Here is an 11101-nt window from a genome sequence, read left to right on the forward strand (position 1 = left end):
AAACATTTTGTGGTTTGGAGATTTTTCCAAAACACATGTTTATGTATAGGAAGTCTTTAGGTATAGGCAAACATGTTGAGATGTGGTGTCAAGGTGAGTTAAAAAAAAATGTTACAAAGTTGAAGTGGGTTTGATCCCAGGGTCAATAACAGCAAAAATCGTGGAAAAGAAAATGAGTATTCTTTTTGAAAATGGAAATAAAAATGCTAGTCACATGTTATGGCAGACCAATCAAAAGGGTCAGTCCACAATAACAAACCAATCAAATTCCGAAACAAGACAAACTTGAACCAACCGCTCTATACCTTGAACCACCCCAGGTGGTTTCGGGCAATTACATAGCATTTTTGTTGTTTCGGTTTTGTTTTTCTATCTAAACAATTTATTTTTCAGCCCCTGTGAGAAAATATAACTGTTTGGATATAGCTAAACATTTCTTTACTATTAGCAAACTACTCTTATGAGAGAATTATAAATGTCCACTCCAATCATATTTCGAATGCTGAATGTGCCTACCTCGGGCAGGAAACAAGTTGCTAGCTGAATTGCCGTAAATGCTCTGATCGGACCGGTTTGGAACCGGACGAACTGGGCGAGATTCCGGACGTTGATATAGACGTCGTCGTCCACTTTGAAAAGAAAATCAATTTGCTGGCAGTGCCTGTACAACCAGTTGAAGAGGCCGGCCACTTTAAGCGATAAATTCCGATAGAAATCGGACATTTCAATCTGAATCAGGTCACCGTGGGTTTTGCTCTCCTCTTCGATTTTGATTTGGGTCGTGTTGTCGTTGTCCGTCAACCCCAGAATGAAGGCGAAACCAGCCACGACCATTATACTGTTAAGGTAGGAGACATTGAGGTGAGTTCGCCACGTCTGCGGGATTGTGTTTCGCTTGTCGAAATTGCTGGGGGCCGAGATGACGGCGACGAAAACACTTTGATTGTTCCTGGCGGGAATATGACACGCTGGAACGGTGATGGGGTAGCGGAATGACGTGACGTTATTAATCACGGGACCGTATTCCGGCTTGAGCGGCTCAATTTCGGCAAATGGTAGCATCCCTAGACGAGCCCCCGTGTACCGGGTGTAGTTTTCTACTCCGGGGTAGGGCGTGTCCCGCAAGGAAACGGCCATGTAATGGAAGAAATCCCGTTCTATTACTGTCACGTTTGACTTTAATGTGTCCCTGTTTCTATCGATAAGTTGTTCTGTTTGATTCTTCTCCTGTTCTAGAAGTTTAATTTTGTTAGCCAACGTCTCGTTGTTTTTCCGAACCAAATTGCTTTCTGTTTCCAGTGAACTGGCCACGGTTTTATTCTCCGCTTCACAGTCATTTAGCTTTTTCTCTAACCTAGTGAATTTTACTTCCATCGCAGTTTCTTTCGAGGATTGCAAACTGAGTTCCTGAATGGATACACACAAAAATATAACTTCCCGTTTTATTCTTTGATGTTTACATTTGCTTATCATGATAATATATGCTACACAAAAATATAATCATTGCGTGAACTTAAACCGCGCTGATGTATAAGAACGCGTTGATGCGTGGTAGGCCTATATAATATTTTAAAATTTGTTCGTGTAGCTTTAATTCCTTAGTTACCTGTTGATAGATGATTGCTAAAATGATCAATCCCGTAGTAATGATTACAAGTTGGGTAATCAATTGCTTGCCCGTTTTCACTAGATTCCAAGACATAACTGAGAAAAACGGGCCGTTAAATTCAGTATTAACTCAACTGAAATGGAATGTAATAGCAGCAAATGCCTGTTCCTCTAACATCCAAACGAAAATTATGGCGTCATTCAGAGCAATTTTAACGAATTTGAAGTACATTGTGCTTTGCCGAAGAGAAGGTGGAGTTTCAAGTAAAAAAGGGTGGAAGAGATAGGCGTGGCTATATATGGCTATGTGTTTTTCGTTGGCGCGAGAGAAAACAAAGGGATGGAAGCGGAAAAAAGGGGAATTATACTTTTTCGTTTTTTAACTTCAAATGAAACTGAGATAATATTAATAAAAAAATTTTAAATCAGACCTGAGATAAAGCTAACGTAGTTCGATTTAAAAAAAAAAAGTCGCGTTTCCCTACCCCAAGCCGTTCAACTGCAAAAAAGGCCAAAGTGGCCTAATTTGCATAAGGTCCTCTCGGCTTTCCAAAGACTTTTAGATCCGTCTAAAAGTACTTCAGGAAATGTAAACAAAAATCTGAAAAAACAGAGATGGTCTCACTACCTCTAGCTATGTACATACCAAATTTGAAAGCATTTGGTAAAAAACTGTAGTACTGAGAGGACTGCAAAAACAGCGTTTTTGCACAAGGTCCTCTCGGGCTTCCTAAGACTTTCGGTAGGTACTGTATACCCAAGCGTTTCTATTGCCACGTAGTTGGCGCCTAACTACGCAGTTCTAGAAAACGCTTAAGTTACAACCGATGAAATATAATAATACTAAGGTCACGTACTTTGAATCGTATATCCTTTAAATGTTCCCAATAAGAACGTTAAACGTTCAATAAGGCACGCTCACAAAAATGAATCAGCAATCAAATATAAATTGGTGCAACATGATCCGTTACAATGATTATTATTATCCCCTTTTTTGTATACACAGAAAAAATGTCATTCCAAAATTTAAAAAATTCAGATTTTCTAGCTGTTTCATTGTTCTTGAACTCGCTTGAACTGATGCACCATGTAATCACAGCAATCAACTGACAATTGACGGTAGGCCAATCACTCGGCCATCAGCTCAAGAGAAAGCAAAGTCCCGAAATAAATTTGTCGGTAGGGGAGAACGGGGCAATTGAGGTAGTGGGTAACTTGGCACCAGTGCGTCCTATATTTCCGGAAAGATAAGATAAGATAAGATAAGATAAGATAAGATAAGATAAGATACTTTTGGTATCTTTTCTGTATCTTCTATCTTGCCTTGAAAATCGCAAAAAAAAGTATCTTTATCTTCAGGCTGGGGCGAAAAACCCCGAAGATACCAGATAAGATACCAGATAAAGATACTTTTTTTTACTCCCATCTAGTGATTGAAATTTGAAGTCAAAAATTGCAACTTCAGTCATTCAACTATTCAAGGTCGGCCCTTAGTTCTAGTAGCCACTGTACTTTTCTAGCTGTTTAGCCAGACCCTCTTCTCTCTCGTTAGTCTTCTCCAGTCTCCACCACGCTTAGAAAAAGGTTTGGTGAAGGTGAATTGCATCCAACGAAGCCTCTTAAATTTTGGAAAGCAAACAGTAGTAGATTTCCAATACTGAGTCAAATTGCCAGAGACGCTGTGTCCGTCGCAGCCTCGTCCGGTTCGATTGAGCAGTCATAGTTTTTAATAATGCGCAGCTTTAAAAAAAAATTACGGAAATAGTCCATGTAGTATGGAAACAACAACTAAAATAATTTCTTGGCCCTTAAAACGTGTCGTCTATTTCGTTTTCTTTTTTTCTTTTTTGGTCTTCCCTAGTTAACTTAAAATTTCTGAAAAATTAGTTTCTGAAAGGAAATTCTTTCCTTTTTCAGCAACCAATTTTTATATATTTTTATTAACAAAATTATTGCTTGAAAACGCAATAATAACAAAGAAACCTTTTTTCGGGGCAACTTGTGTTGTTGGGTTAGAGATAGGAGGGAAAATTTTTCGGAAAATTTAGTTGATGACGCCATCGCCAGGTGTTCTTTTAGCCAATAAGAATAACATGGGCCATCCTACCCCGCGTACATGAGCATGTTGCCCCCCCGACTCAACCCCCCCTCCTTCATTTTTAAAACGTTTTTGGTTTCAAACAAAGCAAATTGTCAGAAAAATACGCTTTTTATAGCTAATTTTTTCCTCTTTTTTTTAAGCCTAGCGGGGATAAAAAATATTGAGAAATAAAGAAGAGGGGGCTCAAAAACCAAAAAAAAACTACAACTAGTACAACTCTCCCCTACTATAATTAAATGTTGTTGTAATCATTTCATTTCTTTCATAGACAATGTGGTGAAGGCTACTACATCTAAGCCTCTTAATACAAATGCATTGGATTCAGGATTGGATTCTGAATATGTGCTTAGTGGTTGGAAGTAAATATTGACGTAATCATTTTATTGAATGCATATATTGAATATTCTATATTGAATGTAGTAAGCAAGTCTTAAAATCATACTTGTTTATGCAAAGTTAAGTCCTTTAAAAGATGATTGTTCCTTTTATTGCCCAGGTTTATCCCTTTTTTTTGTAAACACTATAAATGCTGTTTAACTTTTATTGACCTTGTGTTCGTTGTCATTGTCGTCGTCGTCGTTCATTTATGTTTTGTTGAACTGACATCATTCAAACAAAATGCAATTTTGGTCGGCAAAGAGTAATACAAAGTTTAATCGTCTTACATTCCGTCTAATTTTTTTCATTGGCTCATCGTTCCCTAGCTGGATAGGCTACTATAGAATAATTTACGTAGGTAACCTTCTAAATATCCATGAAAATTTTTCGGGTTAGGGAATCCCAGATCTGGTTTACCGAGAATTTAGGGCTAAACGCTCTAAATTAAAAACCTAAAACCCCGAAATAATTAGTAAGTTTTTTAATAGTGTTATATCAATTTATTTAGCGATGATCATCAGTTTAAGAGTCGTTTTCTTTGTTTTCCCTTGCATTGCCATGAGAAGGTTGAGGACCCAATCTTCAGTTGTGTAGTCCTATTAGGATTGCTCACTGTAGCTGCGGTGATTTATCAGCAAATGGATGACAACGACAGGGCGCTAGTCAAATTTCGGATTTTTGATCCTCATCGAAACGACAGTTAAATTGTTTTTTCTCGCGATGGATCAAATGCGGTTTTGGCAACAGGATTTCAGTCGTTGGCCGTTCTCCCGCATTGTAGTACCTAGTATACAAGAGCATCATTGGTATAGAGTAGCCTAAGTAAAAAGGATATAAATGAATTTAAATTTTACCATTTGTTTGAACGATAATTGTCCTTGTAAGATTCCAGCCAGAGTTTGATGAAACGGGAATTCTTGTGCGCAATTAAAGTTTGGGTGCCCATGAATTGCTTCTCGTCCCAGTTGAGGGCGCACTCGAATTTGCGATACTACTCGAATGCGGGACCAGAGTTTTGCTCGTCTTTTCTCACCCAGTTCAGGTACTTGCCGTCGTAGGTGTTGGTTTGGTAATAAAAATGGTCCGGCCTGTGGTTGCGTCTCGCCAGTGGCAATGAACTTGCGTAACAACAAGATGAATACAGTGCTACATGCACAAGGGTAAATTTTTTTTTTAAGGGGGGGGGGGGGTATCCCAGTCTCTGAAGACTCAACACCTGGCACACGGCCATATTCCCAGCTAAACCCAAATTATCTTAAATCAAAAGTTAGCGGTAGAAGTTAGCGAAACTCTTGAACTTTCTTTTACACCCGTATTGCCAGGAAATACACCCAAATTTCAACTCCAAATCATTTTGTTTTCATTTTTTTTATTTAAACTTCCTATCTCTTTATCCTCCAAATAGTTAGAATATATACTCATTCACATTTTTCCCTCTCTCTTCTTTGCCCATTCTTCACACCTTCCTTCAGCCCTCAGTAAGCCGAATATTTTGACATGTCCAGTGCTGAAAAACCAATTGTGTGAGTGACCGAAAGTTTCCGACGACCAATTAAATTAAGATTTCAGCGCCAACAGTGCCCACTCTCCCCCCCCCCCACCGGCATCGCTTGTGAACTTAGCATTTGATACTGACTTTCCAATTCCAGAAATGGAGACCAAACTCTATGTTCCAGTAGTGGTGAACAACATCCGTGTAATAACCTATTTCGCTACGAACTTAGCGATAACGCTCATCCGCCAATCCGTGGCGGAAGCGTTGAGATGTGCAGGCATTGAGCCCAGTATCTGGCCCGGATGTATCATTTATCGACTCAACAACGTCCCGCGTATTTCCAATTTTGTGGGAAACGAGCCTTACTCTACACACTAAAGACCAGACGACAGCGACCGTGGCATACGTCGTACGGGATTAGGAAATAGGAGCATCCATCATCATTGGGATAGATTCGATCATCGCACTTCAAGGTACCATTATAATAGGCGGGGATGAACACACGAATCCCCTCTTCCCAGTGCCATGCGACGAAAAAGAACTCTACCAAAAACTGGTGTGGGCCACTGGGCTCGGAGTCTCCCTTGCATCACCGACGTACGCATCCAAAATCCGAAACATCGATCGTACCGTACGAAGGGTCAGACCGCTATTTCGACTGCATGACAAAAACAAGTTTCTCCATCACAGGAAAAATAATCATGCCTCTCAACAGCAACCCGAATTTTTGTGTATTGATCTCAAAAATCACTACACGAATAATTTTAGGCCTTGATTATATGCGGTGCGTGGATTTCCAATTAAAATTCCCGGAAATGTGCATCTCCTGGCCACGAACACTCGTAGTCCGTCCTTACCGCCCGCCCGCACGATCACAAGCCGGTCCGACATGCCCAAAATGCGGACTAAATGGCCATGTGCAATCCAAAAGCACGGAGGTCCGTGCTTGATTACCAAAAGGGGAGGGTTGTGGGCTATACACTATTCACTTCTCCCCATATTCATGATCGCCATCAGGCACCACTTTCTTTTTATCTTGTAGTTACCATCCGTAGCTTACTTTCGCTAGATACACTAATAGCGCTTAGCTTCATTAGCCACGTGCCCCATATGCCGTCAGTACTTTCCTAATTCCTCCATGTCCATTTCTTTTTATGTCTCTTCTACCCCATCTTCGAGTTGTTTTTATTTTCCCCGAAATTGTTATAATGTGCCACGTTTGTCACTTTCCTTTTCTATCTCACAAAATTTCTAGCCGATATTCCCCATACACTTCTTCCATTTCTTTTTCTCTACAAACGTTTCCCTATGGTTTTTTTCCCCTCCCAGCCCAACTACAGCATTCTCCTTTTTCTCAACTTATTTTTATTCTTTTTGTCTTGGTTTTGTAATGTTTCTGCTACGTTAAGCCGACTCCGGGAGTGGCCTTCAAAGAAGGTGGCTATGTAATGCCCCGCGGAGCCAACTAGCCCCACGAGCCGTTCAATATTATGGGATACAAAATTTTAAGTGGAAGGACTGCGAAGGAGATGTTTAAGGAAAATGGTGCAATACCAGAGCCATCTGGATTTACGCCATCCTCGACCTCATTGTCTTCTTTGCCAGTCCCCTCGCACAGCAGCAACAAATCTCATCTCTTAAACAGGAATTTTAAAATGGAAGCAGATCCTGAACTCGACCAAAGCATGTCACAAATTGATTTTGAGAATCTCGAAGTGACAGATGAAGTAGGAGAAGAATTGAGTTAAGAAAGAATTGAAATTGAAAGGGAAGAATGGTTAGAAAGCCGAGATGAAAAAAGTGACGATGTAGAAAATGGAAATGAAGAAAAGAGATATGAAGATTCAAGCAAGAAAAAGGAAGAAAGTTTTGGATTAAGAAAGGAAACAGACGAAGCTAAGGGAAATGTTGAAAATACTGAAGAAGATGTATGGGTGAAAACAGTACGATATTCAGATGATAGAAAAGGTGTAAAGAAAAATAGTGCAAAAGAAGGTGCGAAGAAAACCAAAGAAGAAATAGTAATGATTGAAAATTGGAACAATTAGAAAGAAAAAGAAAGGAGGATTTGGAAGAAGAAACGAATATTGCTAAAGAATTATTCAGAATTCGTGAAAAGGAAAGAGAGGCTGCGAGAGAAGAACAACTGAAAATAAAGAAAGAAGAAGATGAAAGAAAAAAGAAATTCAAACCGGAAGAAAAAGCTCGCCAAGCATATCAGAAAGTGCAATTTATTCTCGAAGAATCGGAAGAAGGATCGAAGAATTGATTCAAGTGACGTCAGAGTTGATGTTGCGGATGCTTCTAAAAAAGCGTTTGCCCATTGGGAGAAGTAAGTAGATTTTTATGTTACCCCTACTATTTATTTGTAAGTATAATATAGAGACCGGTTAAACAAATGTGTCCTTGCAATGACCTTAACTAACCTGATTCATTATCTATTCGCAGTCCAACATACCAAAATTGTAAGTGGAAGGACTGTGAAGGTGAAATTTATGGAAATTTGTAAGTTTCCTTGAACTTCATCGTGCTCGACTGGCAACGGATGCTGCCACAATATCGACCGAGTCCGAGCAGCAGACTGCCACTCGACGTGTAGAAAATGCTCTCAGGCAAGCAACCGCTAGTTAAGCCAAATCAGATCCACAAGCTTCAGCTAGAAGTGCTGTTGATGCGACAAGGTATGCAGTCGCCAGAGAAACCGAGTATCCTCAACAAACTGCTGCTAGACTTGCTGCTTCCGCTGCTTGATTTTCCGCCATTATTTCCAACAAAACCCAAGAAAAAGCTACCAATAGGTGACAAAGAAATGCAAGTGGTCAGCAAAGATCTAGAGAAACCCGCCAAACCTCAAAAGCAGACTATTTAGTTTTTTTGATGCTTGCGTGCATGGACCGCTTCATGCTGAACTTTTCGTCGCCAAGTAAATACAGACAATCACTCTGAATTGTTGAAGTTTATTTATGTAATGTTACCAAAATTCAACGGTTTTGAACAAGAATAGATCAGTTTCGGTTTGCTATGGTCTTTCTTTATATTAAATTCGTTTCCCATATTTTAGACACTGTCATTCCTTTCATGATTGCTCATTTTGAGACTGTTTCATTTTTAGAAACAAAACTGAAAGATTGACACCGGTCTCTCAAATGTAGAAAACGTAGTGTATGTGTAACAGTTTGTAGAGACCAATGCCTTTCATTGGAGAAAATTGAAATATTGACAGCGGTTTCTTAGAATGGAAGCAGTACTCGATGTTTGGTAGATTGTAGAGTCCCTCCCCTTAGTTGAAAGAAATCTTGAAGTTTTAAGCCGGTCACTTAAATTTCAGAAAACCAGTACTTAAAAGTGCCAATTTTGAGAAAGCGTTCCCTTAGTGTTTTGAGAAACTGTCATTTCATTCCATTTTTGCTGAATAGGAGACCGTTTCATTTGTAGAAACCAAACTTAAAGATTGACACAGGTCTCTCAAATATAGAAAAAGTAGTTTATGTATGAGTTTTTAGAGACCGATCCCTTACTTTGGAGAACATTGAAAGAATGCCACTGGTTTCTTAAAATTAAAATCAGTAAAAATAAAATGTAAAATATCTATCAGTGTTTGATAGATTGTAGAGTCCCTCCCTTTAATTGCAAAGACATTTTGAAGTTTGAAACCGGTCCCTGAAATTTCATAAAACTAGTACATGAATGTGATAATTTTGAGAAACCGTTCCCTTAGTGCAACAAAATGTAATGGTTGGCCCTAAATACTGTGGTACTTCCTTTCCATCAGATCAGAGTATACAATTATTTCCGTAAGTAGGCCTACGCATTCGTTCTTCTTCGTTTGTTTTAAATTAAAAAAAAATCTGTATTGGGAACCGAGAGAGTAGACACGACCGTTACCCAAGAGGGGCAAAAGGGAACTGAGCCCGTGAGAGTGTCTTTGATGGGCATATCAAGGTTGGGGGATGGGTGCCGTGTTGCCAGATGTGGCGTCATCACACGGTTCTTTCAACGAGCAAAAAACAGTTAAATGAAGTGTTTTTTTGCTCACACGGTACACATAAAACAGTACAATGGAGTAAATGAAGCGAGTAGTTGGGGTAATCATGACAAAGTAGTGCAGTAAACACAAATTGAGACGGCATTCGAACTGTGTCCAATCATTGGGGAAATGTACTCGCCTAGGTTGACAAGATCGCGCAGATCGGTGAAGCGTCGGCGACGTTGGTGGTAGTTCCGGTGGCGGAATCGGATCCGTCTGGTCCTTCTGAGCGGGCCCTTGGTGGAGCACCGCAGTACCAGTCGGAAGACTGGTACAGGTACTGAAATCACCGATTGCGTCGAAATATGCGGTCAGCTGGGGTTTTGATCAAGTAGTCGCGGTGTTTACCGACTTCGACAATAACACCGGGCGTGTCCCATAGCTTTCTGTCCGGATGTTGAATGAGGACGTGATTGCTGACCACAAGCGGAGTTAATGGCCGCGTCTTTTTATTGTAGTAAGCGATTTGCAGCTCTTTCAATAGCCGGCCCATTTTTCTAAAATGTTATCCTTTTTCTGCCACTCGGGGGCAAAAGAGCGGCGATAGGTTGGCAGACAATCGTGGACGGGGCAATTTAAATTAATTGAGTGGGTAATGCACCTCCAGATCGTGGCGCATAGCGGAAAATAAAAATGTTTTTTTTTTGTTTGTTTTTTTTAACTTGGCGGCGTTAAATGCGCCAGACGTCCAGGAGCCATGGATGAGGGATTTCATCGTGTTGATTTCCGACTCGTCGTGACCATTAGATTGGGCAAAATAGGGCGATGACGTGAGGTCCGTTATCCCCCAATTGGCCTGGAATGACTGGAACTCCGCTGCTCCAAATTGAGGCCGTTGTCGGACCAAAATGTCAGTGGGTGCGCACCAACATTTGAAAAAAGCTTTCGCTCTTGTTCGACCACTTGAAGGGCCGTTGTGATTTTGTCGCGAAATGCAACCAAATGAGGCCGACCACTGAAACTGTCGACGAAGACCAGAAAATGGCCGCCGTTAATTCGCCGAAATCGGCATGGATCTGTTCAAAAGTGCGGGTGGGTGGTGGACGTGACTTGAACGGTTCTGGCGGGAGGGAAGGCTTGGTGCACACTTCACAGTTTTGGTGGTGTTGATGATGTCATTATCAATATTTGGCCAGTAGACGGACGTGCGAGCGTGTTGACGAGTTTTCGTCGCGAGTTGGTGCATCTGCACTAAGTCCCGTAAAATGTTTGCGTGAACCGTTTGCGGGATCAAAACTCTGGGTCCGACGACGATCATGTCGTCGGACTCGTCGATGGCCAAACGTTCCTTCGCGTTCCAGTACGGACGTAAATCAAGGTCCAAATTACACTTGTCATTTGGGAATCCAGTGACGATTTGGATCCTGAGTTTCTTCATTACGGGGTCGGCTGCTGTCGCCCGCTGGATTTTCTCCAACACCAGATCGACGGAGGCGTTGTCTGTTGGGAAGTCCAACCCGGTGAGGCTCAGTAGAGCGATTTTTGCCGGAAA

At 40.8% G+C, this 11101-nt stretch overlaps 1 protein-coding gene across 1 annotated transcript; it reads right to left on the reverse strand.

Annotated features, from left to right (window-relative positions):
- Positions 1-469: 469 nt before the first annotated feature.
- LOC124327684 lies at positions 470-1702 on the reverse strand. The gene is made up of 3 exons (XM_046786683.1): positions 1607-1702; positions 832-1407; positions 470-559 (listed from the first exon to the last, which is right to left on the reverse strand). Exons 1-3 carry the CDS (start codon positions 1700-1702, stop codon positions 470-472), a joined length of 762 nt encoding a protein of 253 aa, XP_046642639.1.
- Positions 1703-11101: the final 9399 nt, after the last annotated feature.

Source organism: Daphnia pulicaria, chromosome 2 (assembly GCF_021234035.1).
Source record: "Daphnia pulicaria isolate SC F1-1A chromosome 2, SC_F0-13Bv2, whole genome shotgun sequence".
Classification (NCBI taxonomy): Eukaryota; Metazoa; Arthropoda; class Branchiopoda; order Diplostraca; family Daphniidae; genus Daphnia; species Daphnia pulicaria.

Excerpts from the sequence above, each read along its gene's own strand:
- LOC124327684 (XM_046786683.1), bottom strand. The coding sequence starts at position 1,702 with ATGTCTTGGAATCTAGTGAAAACGGGCAAGCAATTGATTACCCAACTT. Across the intron at positions 1,408-1,606 it reads TAGCAATCATCTATCAACAG|GAACTCAGTTTGCAATCCTC; the intron begins GTAACTAAGGAA and ends GTATCCATTCAG. Across the intron at positions 560-831 it reads CCTACCTTAACAGTATAATG|AGCATTTACGGCAATTCAGC; the intron begins GTCGTGGCTGGT and ends CGGTCCGATCAG.